The 21,220-nt window shown below is 48.2% G+C and overlaps 2 protein-coding genes across 2 annotated transcripts in view; one reads left to right on the forward strand and one right to left on the reverse strand.

Moving 5' to 3' along the window:
- Positions 1-21,220, reverse strand: part of LOC115385939 (NACHT, LRR and PYD domains-containing protein 12-like) — a 226,843-nt gene that overhangs the window by 172,530 nt on the left and 33,093 nt on the right. The window lies entirely within an intron of this gene.
- The window catches only part of LOC115385945 (NACHT, LRR and PYD domains-containing protein 12-like), a 39,715-nt gene that overhangs the window by 4,784 nt on the left and 13,711 nt on the right, over positions 1-21,220 (forward strand). The window contains exons 3-9 of the mRNA XM_030088070.1: positions 87-206; positions 3,947-4,011; positions 4,135-5,920; positions 10,327-10,352; positions 10,409-10,559; positions 12,799-12,972; positions 13,273-13,377. Coding sequence (XP_029943930.1) covers positions 87-206; positions 3,947-4,011; positions 4,135-5,920; positions 10,327-10,352; positions 10,409-10,559; positions 12,799-12,972; positions 13,273-13,377 — 2,427 coding nt within the window. The remainder of the gene's footprint in view (positions 1-86; positions 207-3,946; positions 4,012-4,134; positions 5,921-10,326; positions 10,353-10,408; positions 10,560-12,798; positions 12,973-13,272; positions 13,378-21,220) is intronic.

Here is a 21,220-nt window from a genome sequence, read left to right on the forward strand (position 1 = left end):
GTGTGTGTGTGTGTGTGTGTGTGTGTGTGTGTGTGTGTGTGTGTGTGTGTGTGTGTGTGTGTGTGTGTGTGTGTGTGTGTGTGTAGATGTCAGCAGGTTGGACGCACAACAGAGTCTTTAGGTTCCAGCACTTTGTCTATTAAGAGTGACTGGTCTAAAGAGCATCCTCCCAACCTCAGTGGTGAACCTGGACATTCAGACACAAAGTAAGAAACTGTTTGTTTCCTTATTTTTCCTCCAAACCAGAGTGAGAGATGTTCGCTCACTTTAAGGTTCAGCTCCAAACATTCTGAAACAAAAGTTACGAATGTAACTATGGTTCTATGAATCCGGGATGACCTCCAGAGGCGGTGCTTAAAGCACTGGAATGTTCCCTTCGTGCATGCGCAGTTCGAGTATGTATACCAACAACGTTTCTCGTGACCCCTGGGTGATCCAGGAACTGTTATAAGTTCGGGTCTCTGCCCAGGCTCGGCTCCTATGGAATGTTCTCGTGTGACCACGAGGATTCCAAGTGACAGAGTGCTCTGGCAGTCATCCGGGAATGACATTGAGCGAGTCATATAGGCTGGTTGACTTGCAGTCATTCATTCATAACCTCTGGGCAGACGGTAAGGTTGCTGAATCTACTATTCTTCATGATGAGTGATGTAGGTTAGCGGCTCGCTCCCCCTCGATTTATTTGCGTGACGACTGCGGCATGTGCGACGTGGTCAGTGTTACTTGGGCAAGGGGACAACGCTTGCGTCCCTCGCCCATATTCAGGAAGTGAAGCAGCAATTTGCGTGGTGTGATACTGTGCTTCTTTTTTGTTTTACATGCATGCAGCGTATGCCCCCTTCCCTTGGCCTACCACGCAAGCATCTCCTACCCCAGGCACCCATTCCTCCGGCGGGTTCAGCTGTGGGTGCTGTGTAGGCAACGTATGCCCCCTCCCGTCTACTTCCGCGCTGCCATTATTCTGGCCTGCTGCGTGCGCACAGCACTGCGGTCAGGCAGGAGGAGAGAGACAGCCGCCTGGTGGCCGCTCTCTCTGCTGGTCGTGGATGGTGTCTGGTTTGGTTGTGCAGGTGGCGTACACCCCCTTCCCTCAACCTCTGCAGACAGGACGTGGTATAAGGTGGGAGAGCTGGGTGTTCGCTGATGGATGGCTCTCATCGCAGTGTTACCTGTGGAGCCCCCCTACAGGCGGATGACAGCCACGACCGCTGTCCCAGTTGCCTTGGTCCTGTTCACCTCAGGGGCGCGATGTTGGACAATCCGTGCATGGACTGCGGCTACGTTCCCTATGCGCAGGCTAGGCCGGCGCAGGTCTCTTTTGATACTGGGGGTGGCCAGGGGGCCTCCTCTTCGGGGCAGTTGCCCCCCCCCCCCAAGGGCAGCCGTCTCTCTCCTGGATGTGACTCAGCTGACTTGCTGGCCGGTGATTGAGGTTGATTGTGCAGGTGACACACGCCTCCGTCCCTCTGCTTCTTGTATGCTGCTGTTTCTTCTGGCCTGGTACTGCTCCGACAGTGCAGCACCGAGGGTGCCGCTGGGCGGCTGTTCCCTCTCCCAAACACGGCCCCAGCTGGCGTTCATGGGCTTCGTAATACGGCGTCCACTGTGCGGGCGGCGTGTGCCCCTCCCCCAGCTTGTCTTACTCCCGTTGTATCGATCTGCTGTGTGCACCCACCATGTACGGCGGGTGGCACTGTGAGGGAGGCAGACGGCACATGAGGCTGCTGAGCACTCCGCCTGGGTGTGGCTCTCTGAGCTGCTGGCCCGGTGATTTGCACTGCACCCCCATTCTGATGGGTGGCGCTACTTTGGGGGCTGATGGAGGAGGCGGCTGTTGAACAGCCGTTCCCCCTCCTGGACGGAGCACTATTCGTGGCTTGTCAGCACAATCGTCGCTGATAGCGGGATGCTAGCATTAGCTAGCTGTGAGGCTAGGCCACATGTGATGCTTCCCCTGCTATTGGACCTCGCGGTGGTGGTTGCCATTCAGTGAGTGTTGGCTTGGGCACTGCCAGTGGAAGCGCTGTTGTGCGTTCTTCCGGCTTATTGGTGCTTACTCTGGTGAAAAGGCGCCTCTGGCAAGAGGGCAGGAGGGAGAAGACACTGCCATTCCTCTCCTGAGCGTAGCTCAGCTACACCTTGTTGGCCCTGCCGTCGTGCATCTGCTGTGTAGGCAGCGCATGCCTCCTTCTTCAGGTTATTGCATTGGCCTTGTCTTCTGACCCACTGAGCGACACTGTTGTTCTTGGCTCAGCCGTGTCCGCCCCTGCCTCATTCCCATTAGGTGACGTCTTGCAGGAAGGAAGGGAGTGGGGGCCACCATGAGGCCGCTCCCTCTCCCGGATGTGGCTCCGTTACTTTGCTGGCGTGGTGATGTTGCGTTAGCTGCATGCTCCCCCTTCCCTCAGCTTCTCGCACTGACCCCGTCTTGTCCTACCGAGCCGCACTCTTGGCGTCGGCCCGGAGCCTGTAGCTGGTGACAGCCGTGCTGTGTCCTTCCCCAGCCTTTTTACGGACCCTGCTATTGTGGTAGGTGACCTGTTTGGCCGGCCTACAGGTTGTGTACCTGCAGGGCCACAACCTGGAATTCTCCACCAGGGGGTGGTGCCTCCATAGGTAAGCTGTGCTTAAGGAAGCGACCCACTGTCTGCTTGACCCTCCCGAGGGGAGCCGCTGGCCTCTGGACCAGGATGTGCCGGTGCCCTCTTGGCCATGGGTCCATCTGTAGGCGTTCCCACCGACTCCTCTGCTTTGGCCGACGCTCAACAGGGTGCTTCAGAGGAGCACGCACTGCTGCTGGTGGCCCCCTACTGGCCAGCACAGGCTTGATTTCCTGTGCTCCGCAGGTTATCCCACAACAGGCCATGGCGCTTTCTCAGCAGGTGGGATCTGCTGTCTCAGCGCGGAGGCCGGGTGGGGCACTCCCTCCCTCACCATCTCTGTCTTGCGCCTGGTGACTGAGGGGCCGACTCACTGCTGAGCAGCTGTTCGGAGCCTGTCAGGCAGACCACCTTGAAGGGTGGGGCGCCATCTACCAGGCGGCTGTATGATAATAGGTGGACGTTGGTTGCACAATGGTGCAACGGCTGTGGGGAGGACCCGGTGCTCTGCCCGGTCCCCATGGTCCTGGACTTCTGCAGTCTTTTTGGACGGAACCCAGTCCCCATTCACCTTGAGGGTGTATGTGGTGGCGATTGGCCCACCATCCACAGGTTGCAGGCAGCGCGATTGGGGACCACACTCTGGTGTCAGCTTTCCTCAGGGGGGCTTTGAAGCTCACCCTCCTTAGAACCCCACGGGCACCCCCCTGGGATCTACATCTAGTGCTGGAGAGCTTGTGTCAGCCTCCCTTTGAGCCCTTGGCAGCGGCAAGCTGCAGTGGGTGTTACGTAAGACAGTGTTTCTGCTGGCCACTGCCACGGCAAAGCGCACGCTCTGTCTATTCACCTGGCATGCCGTAGGTGGCATCCAGATGGGGCAGGCTTCATGCTGTGAATGCCCCTTTCCTTCCTAAGGTGTTGTCTCTCACCGCAGGAGACGCGCAGCACCGCCGAATGAGGAGAACGGGGCCGCAACACATCACAGCGTTTGGAGGGCATAAGCAGCTCGGACCTATACGGTCACAAGGCTCCCAGCAACGGTGTGTCATGATGCCACACAGGCTCGTTCTGTAATCCACAAAGTATACGAACTGAACACGAGAAGAAAAAAGGAGCTGAGCCTGTGCAGAGACCCAAACTGATAACAGTTCCTGGGTCATCCAGGGGTCACGAGTGACGTTGTTGGTATACATACTCGAACTGCGCATGCACGAAGGGAACATTCCAGTGCTTTAAGCACCCCCTCTGTTGGTCAGTAGGGATGAAATAGAACAGTGTGACAGTTGTAGCTGTGTATTTGTCTTTGCTGTGTGTTGCTCAGAGTAAATGTTGCTTGGTGTCCACAGAGAGAGGAAGAGGACTGATGTCTGTGAGGAGCAGCCAGAAAGATCCAGACGCATCGCTGCACCAAGTAAGAGTGGACATGTGTCTGCCGAGGGACTGGTTTGTCTTCACTAGACTTGTTGTGTTGTAGAGTCATGAAAGCTTGTTGTTTGCGTGCAGTCTAATTGTTGTTGTTGTCTTTGAGCAGGAGTTGGTCTGCAGCAGCTTCTGGAAGAACATAAGAAGAGTCTGAGGAGGAGATTTGAACATGTGACTGAAGGAAGTGATGAAGCAGGAGGAGGAAGCCTCCTCAACAGGATCTACACTGAGCTCCTCATCACAGAGGGACTCAGTGAGGAGCTTCAGAGGGAACCTGAGCTGAAGCAGCTGGAGATAGCTTCCAGGAAGGAGAGCCTCCATCATACTACCATCAGGTGTCAGGACATCTTCAAAGCCTCGGCCCAGCAGCTCAGACACATCCAAGTGGTTCTGACCAGCGGCGTGGCCGGCAGTGGAAAAACCTTCTCGGTGCTCAAGTTCACTCTGGACTGGGCCGAAGGCCTGGAGAACCAGGATGTCAGTGTGCTGGTGGTGCTCTCCTTCAGGGAGCTGAACCTGCTGGGAGAGCGGCCGTACAGTCTCCTCTCGCTGCTGGGTGTTTTCCATCCCACGCTCCAGAAGCTGACGGCAGAGGAGCTGGCTGTCTGCAAGCTGCTCTTCATCTTTGACGGCCTGGATGAAAGCAGACTTTCTCTGGACTTCAGCAGCAGCCAGCGGCTGCTTGACGTCTCCCAGCAGTCTTCAGTCAGCGTGCTGCTCACTAACCTCATCCGGGGGGATCTGCTGCCCTCGGCTCGGGTCTGGATCACTTCCCGACCGGCGGCGGTCCATCAGATCCCTCCAACATGTGTGGACAGACTGACAGAAGTGCGAGGCTTCACTGACGCCCAGAAGGAGGAGTACTTCAGGAGGAGGCTGAGTGATGAGGAGCTGTGCAGCAGAATCATCTCCCACATCCAGACCTCCAGGAGCCTCCACATCATGTGTGGAATCCCAGTCTTCTGCTGGATCACTGCTACAGTTCTGGAGCACATGTTGAGCAGCGAGCAGAGAGGAGAGCTGCCCCAGACTTTGACTGACATGTACTCCCGCTTTGTGTTGGTTCAGACACACAGGAAGAAGCTCAAGTACCATGAAGGACATGAGACGGGTCCACAGGAGCTGACGGAGGCTGACAGGGAGCTTCTTCTGAAGCTGGGCAGGATGGCCTTTGAACATCTGGAGAAAGGAAACTTGGTGTTCTACCAAGAAGACCTGGAGCAGTGTGGTCTGGATGTAACTGAGGCTTCGCTGTTCTCTGGAATATGTACTCAGATCTTCAAAAGAGAATCTGTGATCTTCCAGAAAATCGTCTACAGCTTCGTCCATCTGACTGTTCAGGAGTTTCTGGCTGCAGTCTTCATGTTCCACTGTTTCACCAGCAGGAAGACAGATGTGCTCCAGACCTTCGTTGAAGAGGATGATGCTTTTCAATCTCTTCACATCTTCCTGAAGAACGTTCTGCTAAAATCCCACAGAAGTCAGAATGGCCACCTGGACCTGTTTGTCCGCTTCCTTCATGGCCTTTCTCTGAACTCCAACCAGAGACTCTTAGAAGGTCTGCTGGGTCGGACAGAGGTCAGTCCAGAAACCATCCAGAGAGTCACCAAAAACCTGAAAGAGATCAACAGTTATGGAATGTCTCCTGACAGAAGCATCAATATCTTCCACTGTCTGATGGAGATGAAGGACCTCTCAGTACATCAGGAGATACAAGAGTTCCTGACGTCAGAGAACAGATCACAGAAGAAACTCTCTGAGATCCACTGCTCAGCTCTGGCCTACATGCTGCAGATATCAGACCAGGTCCTGGAGGAGTTGGACCTGAACAAGTATTACACATCTTTGGAGGGACAAAGGAGACTGATCCCAGCTGTGAGGAACTGCAGGACGTTTAAGTAAGTACACATGTCCTGATCAATATCTCAGTGATGGTTGTATAAAGCAGTTCCTATCGTGACTCTCAATTATCCATCATGAAAAAGCTTCAGCTGCAACAAATGATGATTTTGACCATCGACTCGTCGGATTATGGACCACAAAACATGGAATAGTTATTATTCAGATCATAAAATGTCAGTTTTCTTTTTTTGTTGTTGTTGTTCTTGTACGAAAAAGTTCAATTGTAACCAACTGGGAATGAGAGTATTGACGTAATCTTGGTCTGTCAATCTTCTTCTTCATATTAGATTCATTATGGTTTGCAATTTGGAATTTATAATGTGTGATTTTTGATTGACAGCAACCAATGATTGATTTGCTCAATCATGAAGTGTTATTCCTCACCAATGTCATAATAGAGACAAACTATTATTGACACTGTTGTCATGATGAAGTAAAGGGAACAGGCATATCAGCAGTACATCAGGTCATTGTCATGTGTACTTCTAAAATATAAACATACCAACATGTTCCAGAGATAACAACACTCTCACATAAATGTCTCAAACATCCCTGATAATGATATCAACTCTCGGTTGGCAGCTGACCTCAATGCCAAATTGTCCAATTGCGAATAAAGTATAACCTATCTGTTGGGGCCTAGACTAAAAGAAAATGGAATTGAAGGATTGTCAGATGAAATATCAGGATCCTTTTGGGGAAAGACTGTCCTGGGGGTTTCACCCCGTGCTGTCCATCCATCCATCCATCCATCCATCCATCTTCCACCACTTATCCGGGGCCGGAGCGTGGGGGCAGCAGTCTAAGCAGAGATGCCCAGACTTCCCTGTCCCCAGTCACTTCCTCCAGCTCTTCCGGGAAGATCCCAAGGTGTTCCCAGGCCAGCCGAGAGACATAGTCTCTCCAGCGTGTCCTTGGTCTTCCCCGGGGTCTCCTCCCGGTGGGACATGCCCGGAACACCTCCCCAGGGAGGCGTCCAGGAGGCATGCTGAACAGATGCACGAGCCACCTCAGTTGGCTCCTATCGATGTGGAGGAGTAGCGACTCTACTCCGAGCTCCTCCCTGGTGACTGAGCTCCTCACTCTTTCTCTAAGGGAGCACCCAGCCACCCTAAGGAAGCTCATTTCAGCCGCTTGTATCCGGGATCCTGTCCTTTTGGTCATGATCCAAAGCTCATGACCATAGGTGAGGGTGGGAACATAGATTGACTGGTAAATCGAGAGCTTCACCTTTCGGCTCAGTTCTCTGTTCACCACAATGGACCGACACAACGACCACATCACTGCAGCTGCTGCACCGATCCATCTGTCAATCTCACATTCCTCCCTTCCCCCAGTTGTGAACAAGACACCTGGATACTTAAACTTCTCCACTTGGGCCAGAGTCTCTCCACCAATCCGGAGAGGGCAAGCCAACTTTTTCCGGTCGAGAATGGCCTCGGATTTGGAGGTGCTGATCCTCATCCCTGTCGCTTCACACTTGGCTGCGAACCACCCCAGTGCATTCTGCAGGTCCGGGTTCGATGAAGCTAACAGGACAACATCATCTGCAAAAAGCAGAGATGAGATCCTGTGGTTCCTGAACCGGACCCCCTCGGGCCCCAGGCTGCACTTAGAAATTCTGTCCATAAAGATTATGAACAGAACCGGTGACAAAGGGCAGCCCTGCCGGAGTGCATGCATGCACCGGGAACAGGTCCGACTTACTGCCGGCAATGTGGGCCAGACTCCTACTCCGGTCACACAGAGACCAGAGGCCCCGGACTTCATATTCCTGAAGCACCCCCCCAAAAGACACCACGAGGGACGCAGTCAAACGCCTTCTCCAAGTCCACAAAACACATGTGAACTGGTCAGGCGAACTCTCACGAACCCTCAAGCACCCTATGGAGGGTAAAGAGCTGGTCCAGTGTTTCGCAACCAGGACGAAAACCGCATTGTTTCTCCTGGATCTGAGGTTCGACTATCGGTGGAATCCTCCTCTCCAGTACCCTGGAATAGACTTTCTCAGGGAGGCTGAGGAGTGTGATCCCCCTATAGTTGGAGCACATCCTCCGGTCCCCCTTCTTAAAAAGGAGAACCACCGCCCCAGTCTGCCAATCCAGAGGCACTGTCCTTGACCGCCACGCGATATTGCTGAGACGTGTCAACCAAGACAGTCCATGCATATCCATATCCAGGTACTCAGGGCGAATCTCATCCACACCTGGTGCCTTGCCACCGAGGAACTTATCAACCACCTCGGTGACTTCAGTTTGGGTGATGGGTGAGTCCACCACTGAGACCTCGGCCTCTGCTTCCTCCACGGAAGACGTACCGATGGGATTGAGGAGGTCCTCGAAGTATTCCTTCCACCATCCTATATCCCAAGTGGAGGTCAACAGCTCCCCACCTCCACTGTAAACAGTGTTGGCGGAGACCTGCTTTCCCCTTCTGAGGCGCCGGACGGTTTGCCAGAATTTCTTTGAGGCCGACCGATAGTCCTCCCCGAACTCCTCTCAGGTCTGAGTTTTTGCCTCCACAACTGCTCTGGCTGCAGTTCGCTTGGCCTGCCGGTACTTGTCAGCTGCTTCTGGAGTCCCTTGAGCCAAGTAAGGCTCGATAGGACTCCTTCTTCAGCTTGACTGACGGCATCCCTTACTTCCGATGTCTACCACCGGGTTTGGGGGTTGCTGACATGACAGGCATTGGGGACCTTACAACTGCAGCTCTGGGCAGCTGCTTTGACAATGGAGGTGGAGAACATGGTCCACTCGGACTCAGTGTCCCCAACCTCCCTCGGGACATGAGAAAAGCTCTCCTGGAGGTGGGAGTTGAAAACCATGCTGACAGAGGGCTCAATCAGATGTTCCCAGCAGACCCTCCCAACACGTTTGGGTCTGCAAAGTCTGTCCGGTTTCCTCCTCGACCAGCGAATCCAACTCACAACCAGGTGGTGATCGGTCGACAGCTCTGCTCCTCTCTTCACCCCAGTGTCCAAAACACGGGCCCGGAGGTCAGATGACACGACAACATAGTTGATCATCGACCTCTGACCTAGGGTGTCCTGGTGCCATGTGCACTTATGGACACCCCTGTGCTCGAACATGGTGTTTGTTATAGACAAACTGTGGCCAGCACAGAAGTCCAATAACAGAACACCACTAGGGTTCAGATCGGGGAGGTTGCGCGACCCAATCACGCCCCTCCAGGTCTCACTGTCGCTGCCCACGTAGGTGTTAAGGTCCCTCTGTAGAACAATGGAGTCACCAGATGGAGCACTGTCCAGCACCCCTCCCAGGGACTCCAAGAAGCCTGGGTACTCTGCACTGCTGTTCAGCCCGTAAGCCGAAACAACAGTGAGGCACCTGTCCTTAACCCGAAGGCGCAGAGATGTGACCCTCTTGTTCACTGGCGAGAACTCCAATACATGGTCGCTGAGCTGTGGGGCTATAAGCAAACCCACACCAGCCCATCACCTCTCACCCTGGGCAATGCCAGAGAAGTGGAGAGTCCAGCCCTTCTCGAGGGATTGGGTTCAAGAGCCCAGGCTGTGTGTGGAGGTGAGCCCGACTATACCTAGCCGGCCCCTACGGTTCCCTCGGCGGATGGTGGGTCCACCGGAGGGTTTGCCTACGTTACGCCTTCAGGCTGAGCCTGGCCTGGCCCCGCGGGCAAAAGCCTGGCCACCAGGCACTCACTTGTGAGCCCCAACCCCAGGCCTGGCTCCAAGGTGGGGTCCCGGCTGCGTCATACCAGGCAACGTCACGGACCGAGATTTTACTTTCTTCATAAGGGCTGTTGACCTGCCCTTAGTCTGGCCCATCACCCGGGACATGTTTGTCATGGGAGACTCTACTAGGGGCATAAAGCCCCGGACAACTTAGCTCCTGGGATCACGTGGGCACTCAAACTCCCCCACCACTTTAAGGTGCCAGGTCAGTGGGGAGTCCATTCTGTCCAGACTTATGAAAATGACATTTGGATGTTCTTAAATAATCAGCAACAATCTAAAGTCAGTTGTGTGGCTTTTTTTATACCAAGTAAAGGATATAAGAACTGGAGGGAGATGGTGGACGATGAAGCCCATGGGCTCCAACAATGATCAAGTGTTTTATACAGTACATGTTCAGTCCATGTGAGGATACGCAGAACAACCAGTCTAAGCTGAAGATTCTTTTTGTCCTTCAGTGAGGTGTAAAAATATGAGAGCTGTTCAGTCACTCAGACCTCTGACAGATGTTCACAGACTGTTTGTTTTTCAAGAACCAGGACATCCAACCCCACTCCACACCTTCACTTCAACATTTTGAACTCAGGACATGATCAAAGCCCATGGAACTCCATGTTCTCTCCTTCATGTGCACATGAAGCCAAAGTCAAACCAGAGAAGTCAAGCTGAAGCTCTGATGTCAAACAGGAGGAATCCAATGAAGTGTCCTCTCTCACATTAACTTCCTGTCTATCTCTGTCTCATTACAGATTTTCTGACTCTGAACTCTTTAAATCTCACTGTGAAGTGATCTCCTCAGCTCTGAAGTCTGACCCCTCCCATCTGAAACATCTGGACCTGAGTAACAATAATCTGGAGGATTCATCAGTGAAGATTCTGTGTGCTGGATTGGAGAGTCCAAACTGTAAACTGGAGACTCTGAGGTCAGTTCACTGTCTGCAGTTACAATCTGTTGGTGTGAAATCATTGAGAGGAGTTAAACTTGCTGTGTGTGTTTGTGTGTGTGTGTGGTGTGTGTGTGTGTGTGTGTGTGTGTGTGTGTGTGTGTGTGTGTGTGTGTGTGTAGATCCAGATGGAACCTTGCTGATGTTCTGGCTAACTGGCAGAGGTCAGGCTGTATCAGGAGGAATTCATATAGATTTTAAAGTTCATTAAAGCAGTTGGGAAGCTCCTTATGAAATGTTGCAGAAATAGACCTTCCCGTTTGGGAACTGTTTGTCTTCAAACTGATTAAAAACACTAAAACTGATGTGAAATCAGAACAAATAACCAAGCAGACAAACTAAAATAAAGGATTTTTTTGGTTTAGCGATAATTTCAGCAACGTTGCCTGTTCCTTAGTGTGTTCACATAGGCCACTAAAATAATTCACATTTTTGTTCTGAAGATACATTTTTTTAGTTTCGAGATTGTGTCCAGGCTTACTTTGAACCACAGTACTTTTGGAAAGCTTTTCACCGCTTCTCTTTTTACCTCCACTCCTACTAAGGCCTTTAGCTGGTTCCAAATTTTGTCCAGGGTCCAGTTTGGTGTCAACATTTTTCCATTTCAAAAACTTCTCCATAATTCTGCTATCTCTTGAGCAGCAATGCTTCTTTTGCTGTCACTTATTGCATCTGCACATCAGTCAAGTACAAGCCGGGTTCGATACCTACTGCCACCTACTGATTTGGAAGGGTATTACATACATTTTACAGTTTTTCACAATTGCTAAAACACTAAACCCCATTGCCTGAGCCAAATTCTCAGTGGCCTAAACTCATTTTTCGAATCAAACACTCTTTTGGCAAAAACTTTAACACACTTTAAAACCCATCTGCTCTTTTTTTGCAAAACCTTAGACACTTTATGTCTTTTCTTTCTTAGCCATTTCAATAATCTTCTGTGAAAACACAGGACTCCAGTTTTCTGTATGTTGCCAGAAGTCTCCAGATGCGAGACAGAGAAGGAGTTGCAGGAATGTTCAAAATGGTGATTCTTCTCTTCCCTTCAGCCCACAAAATCATTAACTCACTCTGCTGGGTCAACACAATTCACCTAATTTTGGGTAAATGATCCAATCTGCACAAAATCTAGGGCTACCCAGAAAACGGGTTGGGAAAATAACCCAGCAGGTTCAAGAGTGTGGACTGCTGCTGTGTCCTCAGTTATTTCATGTAGAGTCTAATGAATGATCTGAGGTGAACATGGTTTTACCTGCTGTGTGTAAGATCTGAACACATGGTGTGGTTTTGAACACAAGAGAACTGGTTTTGTGGTGATAGTTTGATTTTGACAGAAATGTTTGAGGTTTTGTGAATGTAGTTTGGATTTTTGGATTTGTGTTTAAGGTTTTGAGAAAATGGATGGAGGTTTCAAGAAATGTGTTTTAGCAATTGTGAAAAACTGTAATTGAATTAGGTGAACCAAAACAAAAGTTCTTTTCCAAAGACCAGAGTGTTATTTTGTTGTTTACTTGACGGTTTCGGCAGCTGTCAGCTGTCTTCTTCAGAGTGTTTGTCACGAAGAAGACAGCTGACAGCTGCCTAAGCCATCAGGTAAACAACAAAATACCACTCTGGTCTTTGGAAAAGAACTTTTGTTTTGGATTATAACTTGGAAGACCAATTAACCTTTTTGGACTGAATTAGGTGAAATTGGTTTATTTCCCAGTGGTTGAAAGCCACTGAACCAAAGACAGTGCTGGCAGCCGTCTTGGATCACTATGATCTGATATTGTGGAAGGATTTGGAGTTATGTATGGAAGAGGCTGAATTAATTGTTCTGAAAAAAATATATATATATTTCACAGCTCCTAATAAATACGCACCAAAAGTGTGTGTGTGTGTGTGTGTGTGTGTGTGTGTGTGTGTCTGTGGTGTATAAAATTAATTATTTCCATCAGGTTGAATAAAGAGTTGTCCAGTCAGAGTAAACTTTGATTTGTTTGGTGTTTTTTCTTAAACTCAGCTCATGTGTGCCCATGAAAAAATCCTCGGTGTGTAGCTGCTGTGTTAGCTGGCAATCTGGGATACGTCTGAAAAGAGCTCTTCTCTTCACTGTTGGCTTCAGCTTTTTGGACTTTATATTTCTAAACTCCTCCAGTCTGGACCTCCTTCAGCTCTTAATGACTTCAACATCAAACTTTGTCCTCTAATCTCACTTCTTTCTCTCTTTATTCAGGATGAAGAACTGCTGGTTATCAAAAATCAGCTGTTCTTTTGTGGCCTCAGCTCTGAAGTCCAACCCGTCCCTCCTGAAACATCTGGACCTGAGTGGGAACCAACTGCAGGATTCAGGAGCTCAGCAGCTGTGTGGTTTTCTGGAGAGTCTACTCTGTCATCTGCAGACTCTGAGGTCAGTTGACTGTCTGTTCCTGTTGTAGAAAGAGGAATGTTTGTCAGCAGCTGAGATCTGAGACTCTGATCCTGCAGTGAGAGAGTGGACTGAGCTCAGCAGCAGGTGACTGGTGTGTGTGGGCATGAGATGGTGTGTGAATGTTGTGCTGACATGTGGATGTGGATGACATGTGTGATGAAGATCCACAACAACAGAGCAGCTCATTGATCAGGACTCAGTAATGTGGAGCTGCTCATTTCTCCATCAACACATCTGATTGGTTCCTCATTGATTCTGCTGCTTTCTCTCTTTATTCAGGTTGGAGAACTGTAGTTTGTCAAAGATCAGCTGTTCTCCTCTGGTCTCAGCTCTGAAGTCCAACCCCTCCCACCTGAAGGAGCTCCACTTGCGTTTCAACCAGCTGCAGGCTCCAGATGTGCAGCAGCTGGTTGATCTTCAGCAGAGTCCAGACTGCAGCCTGCAGACTTTCTGGTCAGTAGATGGTTGGAGTGAGTCCATGCTGCTTTCAACAGGTTTGGACTAAACACAGTCAGTGTGAGAACAAAGATCCAGTGTTTGACTCTCAGTGAGGCTGTGAGAGGAGAACGCTGAGCAGCTTCAGGATTGGACAGCAGAGGACACACAGTCAGCCAATCAGAGGAGCCACAGGCTTGTTGTGTTGGTCTGACAGTGGTGGTCCTTCATGAGCTCTGAGCTGCTGACTGCTGCTCTGAACAGGACTGAAGTCCTCACTGCTTCAGAGACTCTGATCATCTCCTCTCATCTCTCTGCAGGTGGGAGGACAATGATGGGGATTAGATCCTCAAGATCTAGAGCGTCATCCAGCAGCGAGTGACGGACGAACCAGTAGAAGATCTACAGTGTGAAGAACTTCAGAGCCCAGCATTGACTATGGTTCCTCTGGATGTGACCCAGAATCATTACAGTGTGTGAACTATATCTCCTCCTCCTCTGTTATTTTTAGGGACCGAGTCAATGAAGAGCAAGTTTCCCATTGATATTGTAATGCTGACTTTTGTCGCTCCAATGCTCGTATAAATGCAAATTTCAGACCTAAAAATGTCACACAGCAACTTTTTCAATTAAAACAAACAGGAAGCTGGCAATTTGCCTTGCAAAATGAGGAGTTTTTCTCAAATTCTGTCCTCAGACAAAAATGATGTCCTCTGAGGGCATTTGTTGTAGAGAGTTAAAAAAAAATACTAAATCACGGAAGAGAACGTACTGTAAAAAATGAATAAATAAATAAATAAAAATAAACATTTTCAAATTTAATTTTGAACCGAAATCTTGTCATGAAAAATTTTGCCATCGGTTACAATGGAGTCAGATGTTGGAAAATTAAAAACTGAATACTTGTGTCTGAACTGAAGGTCTTCCTGCTTTGAAAACCACACAGACTGAATGATGATTTCTTGTAAAATATAACCTAAATTGTGAGCACTGAAAGGAGTTTTCTGCCGAGAAAGGACCTTTTTTCTGCTGTCATGTAGCGCTAATGACCATATATGGAAGTAGACTGATCCAATCATTCATCATTCAATCAAACTTTGACCAGTCAGTGCTCTTCCTCCTGCTTTAAACTAAACCTCTGATGTCTCAGTAACAGTTTGTGGGTTTGATCACTTTTTCTGATTAATTGAATTAACAACTCTCTACACACAAGACAAATCCCCACAGCAGCATGTTCACCTGTCAATTTCTGAGCAGGTCAGAAATCCTCAAAATAAAATACCAAATATCCTTCAAAATAAAAGTCTTGTTCAGAATAAATTACAATAAAAACAAAAAAATGATGTTTAGGTGTTAGCTAGGTTATGGATTTTTTCAAAATAAAAGTCAATTTTTAGAGTTAATGTAAAACAAACAAAAAAAAAAAAATCAATGGGTCAAAGGCCACAATTCCTTGACACATCTTATTTCAATCTTATATCAATCTTATTTCCACATTATTTTCCCTTTAATTGTTTTCTTTAGTTTAATTCTGCTGCTGATTGTGACACACTGGTTAACAGGAAAATTTCAAACTGGCCTCCATGTTGCAGATCCAGACACTGACAGACGGCGTTTCACTCCATGAATAAGTTTAGAAAAATGGCAGGCTTCACTTTGACTTAGTAAAAGTTAAGTTCCTTTTTAGACCAAATCAAATTCTTACTGTATTCCATCAGTTTATCATGAACACTGTGTCTACATATCCAGATCTGGATTAGAGGAGTCAAGTGTGCTTTAAAGAATCTGCCTGGGATTAGAACATGGTTTGTTTGTTTGTTTGTTTGTTTGTTTGTAGAAAAAAATAAAGTTGAGGAACATAAAGGAAAAATGTGCTGAAGTGAAGGTTCCTGCATGGCGGCCATGTTTGGGCAGAGTCACTTGCTCAATCCTCCTAGAAAAAGATTTCCCTGACCATCATTCACCAGGCCTATTGGAACAAAAGCCCCTCAAAGAGAAGTGTTGTGCTGAGTTTTTTTTTTTTTTTTTTTCTTGTGCTGCCATTCTGGGACCTGAATAAAGTCGTTTTTACAATGCAGTGCAGCCTGACTTTCAGAAACACAGCGGACACTACTGATCACATTAGGTCTGAATGGCTCCAGAACTCTCCTCCATAACCAGAGCTTCACTGAGTCTGGCCTTTAGAGCAGTGGGAGAAGCAGGAAGAGCATCATTGTAGTTCTGGAGGGAAGAGAAATGAAAATACTGAGAGGTGATTCAGACTCATCACTCACAGATGTAGCTGATTTATATTGTTCATCTCATCCCCTTCTTCCACTGCTGGAGCCTTGGGTCGGAGCCAGTTACCATTCGATCACTAAATGGTGATACTACGGTCCTCTCTCTTGACAAATGGAAACACACTTTGAGACTTTACAGTAAATGCAGTGAAAAAGCATTCAATCAATGAATCAATCAGTTCATCTTTATTCAAGGAGCCCCGTTCAAATAAATTAAAAGCAATACAAAGTGCTTTACAGCATTTAAATAACGATTCATAATTAATAATCTGACATTTATTATAATGTGGAATGTGATGTTTATGTATTAATTCTGTGTATTTTTCTTTCTTTTTTCTGTCTTTTTGCTTTATTCCCCCTGGGAGGTTTGTGACTTTGTATTGTGATTAGGGGGGCGGATCTGCTTTCTGCAGTTAAACTGATGTGTTTCTGGGCAGGAGTAATGTGATTACTTAGTGAAATAAATTCCTGCTGCGTTTACTACTCAACAGAGTAATCTGATTTCTGAATGAATTAGACTAACAGATTCATTCATTCATTTTCCACCGCTTTATCCCTTTCGGGGTCGCGGGTGGCTGGAGCCGATCCCAGCTGCTGTGGGCGAAGGCGGGGTACACCCTGGACAGTTCGCCAGTCTGTCGCAGGGCTGACATATATAGACAAACAACCATTCACTCACACATTCATACCTAGGGGCAATGTAGCGTGATCAATTAACCATGCATGTTTTTGGACCGTGGGAGGAAGCCGGAGTACCCGGAGGGAACCCACGCACCCATGGGGAGAACATGCAAACTCCACACAGAAAGGCCCCGAGCCCCGGCCGGTATTTGAACCCTTAGACTAACAGATGAAAAAAAAAAAGACAATCACAAGAGAGAGGACCAGAACCAATTAGATTTAGTGATACAATGCTGGCAGGCTCCGCCCACTTACTGTAAAATACATATTCTGCTCGCAAGCAGGCGCAACAAAAAGGAATAGTTAAGGTTAAAGGGCAGCTCCGGTTTTTTGACACCTGGACCTTATTTATAGGTGTGTGCATGCTCATATACTCACTCAGACAAACATCGTGCAGCTCGGAGTCCTTCAGAAGTTATTTAGATCCAAACGATGTAGCCGCACTAGCGGGGGTGCCACAGCAATGGAGCGTTAGCGCGGGACATAATCTCTGCAAAGTCGCTCATTTCGGCTGTATTTTTCCTCCATCGGCGCTGGGTTGCCTTACGGTCGGAAGGGGGGCCTCCGGCGGTGTCCCGCGGCCTGGCTCGGGGCGTGCATCCGCCGGGAAGCGGAGATACGCTTCCTCCCAGCGAGGAGAGAGCTCCGGCCGCGGCGTGGTGGGCCGTTGCGCGTCCCGCGGCCGGCGTGGAACGTGCTTCCGCCAGGGAGCAGAGATACGCTTCCTCCCGGCAAGGAGAGAGCTCCGGGCCGTCGCACGTCCCGCGGCCGGCCCGGAGCGCGCATCTGCCGGGGAGCGGAGATACGCTTCCTCCCGGCGAGGAGAGACATCCAGCGGCCCAGCGGCCGCGTGTGAGCCGTGCGTCTTCGCGGGTGTCCGGAGCCTCCGTGGAGCAGCTGAGGGCCGTTTTCCAACTTGGCCCCTGGAAGTCAGACGCCGGGGCACCGTGACAGCCGAGGCCGACTCAAAGTGCCTCTCTGCTGGGGAGACGAGCTCCGCAACGTTCGCATCCGAGCTAATTGTGGCTAAGTTAGCGAAAACTGTCAGCTCTTCAGCTGACCCACCTGAAGACGGTAGACGAGCTGACTTTATGATAACACTGGCGATGGATGAAGAAATACAGCCGAAATGAGCGACTTTGCAGAGATTATGTCCCGCGCTAACGCTCCATTGCTGTGGCACCCCCGCTAGTGCGGCTACATCGTTTGGATCTAAATAACTTCTGAAGGACTCCGAGCTGCACGATGTTTGTCTGAGTGAGTATATGAGCATGCACACACCTAGAAATAAGGTCCAGGTGTCAAAAAACCGGAGTTGCCCTTTAAGTCCACAATACATATACACATTAAATCCAGCAATATCTATCACTAATCTTCTAAATGATTGATCACTGCAGTCTGAGGTGTGTTTTTATTCAGACCACAGGTGTCAGGTTCCTGTGGGTCCTGCCCTCTGGCCTCCTGTGGCTTTGTCTTTCCCTGGTTCCCTCCTCACCTCACCTCACCTCACTCCTTCAATCAGTCAATTATGTCATTGTCCAATCATCTCTCATCTCCTCCCCCTTTTCTTGTGTATAGAAGCCTTCTTCCCCCAGTTGTCTGGTGCTTGGTCGTCAGTGTAACTTGTGTTCCTGCTTCCTTGTGTTTTGCGTGTGTCAGTTTACTTAGTTTATTTTTTGATCTGGCTCTGGATTTTCCCTTTGAATACCTCACCTCATATTTCTGCTCCTCTTGTGCTTGGACATCACACTGCTCCTGGTTTGTCCCTGTTAATCTGCTGCCTGGTCTTTAATGTGTGTAATTCTTTCATGTGTTGACTGTGTGGAGTCTGCATTTGGATTCACACTCGGTTCTGACAAGAGGCAGTTTAGAGATGAAATAACTTTGTAATTGAACCAAAACCAGGTCCAAGTAAGGCTGGACAATTGTGAAAAAAGCACATGGATTAAAACAATATCTACAGTATGACTGCAGGGCTGCACCTTGATAGCATCATTTCAGGACCATGGACAGCAGCCTAAACCCAGTTATAAAGCCCCAGTGCTGTGGAAGCTGGATCTTAGTGCTGTGAACAGTTGTTCCTCTTGTTAGTTTCAGAGGTAACTCCAGCGAACAGTCAGATACCTGATGTTCAAACAGCAATCAGATCGTATTTTTTCTTTTCTTTTTTTGTTGAAAAAAAAAGAACAAACACAGCCTGATTACTGGGGGACTTATGGAACTGTTTGGGAGACTTGGGCATTTTTCCAAAAGTAGAGTTTTGCTCAGCTGAGGAGTGAATGTGGGGAGTTAGATGGAAAATGGCTGGTATACCGTGAATCTATGATGATTTAATCTTCAATTCATGAACGTTTTACCAATTTATAGTCCTAACTGGTCTTTGTTTCAGTTCACCTTTAGTGTGATCAAGTTCTCACTAATCTCATCTAGCCGAGCTCTCACGGTTGCAGTCTGAGTAAATTTGAACAGTTCTGTGAGCTGATTAGCGATGTAATCCATATAGTGGTGGGCTGACCAGTCTGGTCTAAGATCTGATCCAGCCTACGGTGGGCTTCCTCAGAACGGGCTTCCATCTTACGATTGATTTCCTCCGTCTGTGTTACGGTCCGATGCAGTTCCATCACTCTCTCTCCGATCGCAATGCAGTGGTGTTTTATCAAAGCCGACAGCTGCAGGGCCTCATTACTGGCTGCCATCTTGCTCAGTTTTCGACAGATCAGGGCAACCCCAATGGTCAATTAAGAAGTTCTGCCATCACGAATAGGAAGATAATCAGCTCTCCAACACCAGCATTCCTCAGTGAAAAAATCTTGTCAATTGCATTGAGGGAACAGCTGACCAGTTCCATGATTTTCGGTTAAAGGATTCACTGTTGAAGTCTTGTAATTTGCAGATGGTCCCTGAACACTGCAGCACTGCACATTATTTCTGCAGTGTGATAAACAGATACTTTTGATAAAAATGAGCTTGTAGCATATTGTCCACCTTAAAAGGAAGGAAAAGAGGCATCCTCTGTATGTTAATAACCCTCTCGGGGCGACGGCGTCGCCAACGACAAAGTTTTATTTAACTAACTGTAGTTTTCGAACCGTAAAAGATAGAAACGTGCTTTTTTTCCCCTTAAAACCGGGAAATTTCAAGCTTTCAGAGCGTAGTTCCGCCATCTTGCTACGCTGTTCAGATCATTTACAGTACCACCTCAAAGTAGGTGGAACCTACTCAGTGGAGCCTTCGTCTTTGGCACATGACCCGCGGTTGTCCAATCAGAGCCGCTAATACTCCAGGAAAGCCTTCCAAAGAGTGTCAGTAGCAGCAAGATAATTCTCTCCCGCGTTTGCAAGGTTGCAAGAAAGGTTGCAAGAAAGTTCTACAAGCAATAAATCATGAAAACACCAACTTTTACGCACGTGTACCATGAGTAATCAGTCAAACAAATATTATTTTTATTCAAGAAGTTTATTTCAACACAAACGATACGACAGTGAAGTGGAAATAAAGTCACAGGCAAATGCAGTGGATACCGACACTTCTCTTGAGGCGCAGTTTTGCATTGACAGAGACGCACCATCAGGACGCATCGAGAGCGCACCATGAGCGCACCATGAGCTCTTGTTACAAGAGTCGTTACCACTCAGCCCCAGGCAACGTGTGAGCATTTTGCTTTCAAAAACTGGACTCAGACTTGGCCACAAAGGCCTAAAGACTCATTTTCAAGAGCTATTTTTCTTATTCTGATTCATTGAGTGTGTTTTTTTTTCTTTTTTTGAATAAAATGTAAGATTCAAATTTTCGCCTAATTTTTTTGCATTGTATTTCTGGTTATAATGCTCTCACTGCATACATATGAACCTTATTCACATAGCAGTTTATGATAGTTCAACTCAAGACAAAAAAAACAAGGTCTAAATTATTATGGGGTATTGAAAGGTAGTCTATTAGCAGCACTTAAAGGTGCTGTAGGCAGGATTTTGCTCGTCAGTGCTAATTTTTCAGTGTTTTCTTTGGATTAAATGTTAGAGTATCCATTGATAATCCTTTAGGAGTGTAGCATAATTGCACTACCATGAGGGCGCAGTGTTTCCATCTGTCTCTGTTCTGAGCTGAAAAGGAATCTCCACAGCTCCAGGTATCTTTGACCAATCAGAAGAGCCCCTGAGGTTCTAACCATGATTGGTCGAGGGGTATTCGTCGCACGTTCTTGTGGGAGGGGCTTAACTTGCGTAAGGGAGTGATGTCAGAGAAAACAGGACAGGATTGGCTGTGCTGGGTTTCAAATGGCCATCTTAGATGGGTCAAATCGCCATCTTGCAGAGGTAACCCTAAGCAAGATGGCGGAGATGCGGAATCCTGCCTACAGCACCTTTAAGACAAAAAAAGTCAGGCGAGGATATTTTCTCCAAAATGGCCATGGTCCTGATGTTTTGTTGAAGGGTTAATGAGACCGAAAGTCTGAATCTGTGAATATCATGCCAACTTACAAAATATTTTAACAGTGGTTATGGTGAAGCTTCTTCAAAATGATTAACAGATTCATATAGAAAGACTGTTCATTTGACCCACAGAAATGACTGTTTCCATTCTACTGTGGTTCTCAACCCACCACCTCCCCTGAATGACAAGCTGTGACCCAAAGCCAGGAAAATATTCCACTTCTTGAATTGATTTCATCACACTACAGAGCAGTTTGAACCTCAGAGAGTAGAATAGAAAATCACAGGATGTCAACACAAAAAACAAGTTTCATGATAAACCATAACAAACAGAGAGGGAAACATTCTCTTTTAAGATCAATTTGCTTTGTTACAATCTCCAAAGCTGCAGCAAAGCAAGGA

This window comes from Salarias fasciatus, chromosome 3 (assembly GCF_902148845.1).
Source record: "Salarias fasciatus chromosome 3, fSalaFa1.1, whole genome shotgun sequence".
Classification (NCBI taxonomy): domain Eukaryota; kingdom Metazoa; phylum Chordata; class Actinopteri; order Blenniiformes; family Blenniidae; genus Salarias; species Salarias fasciatus.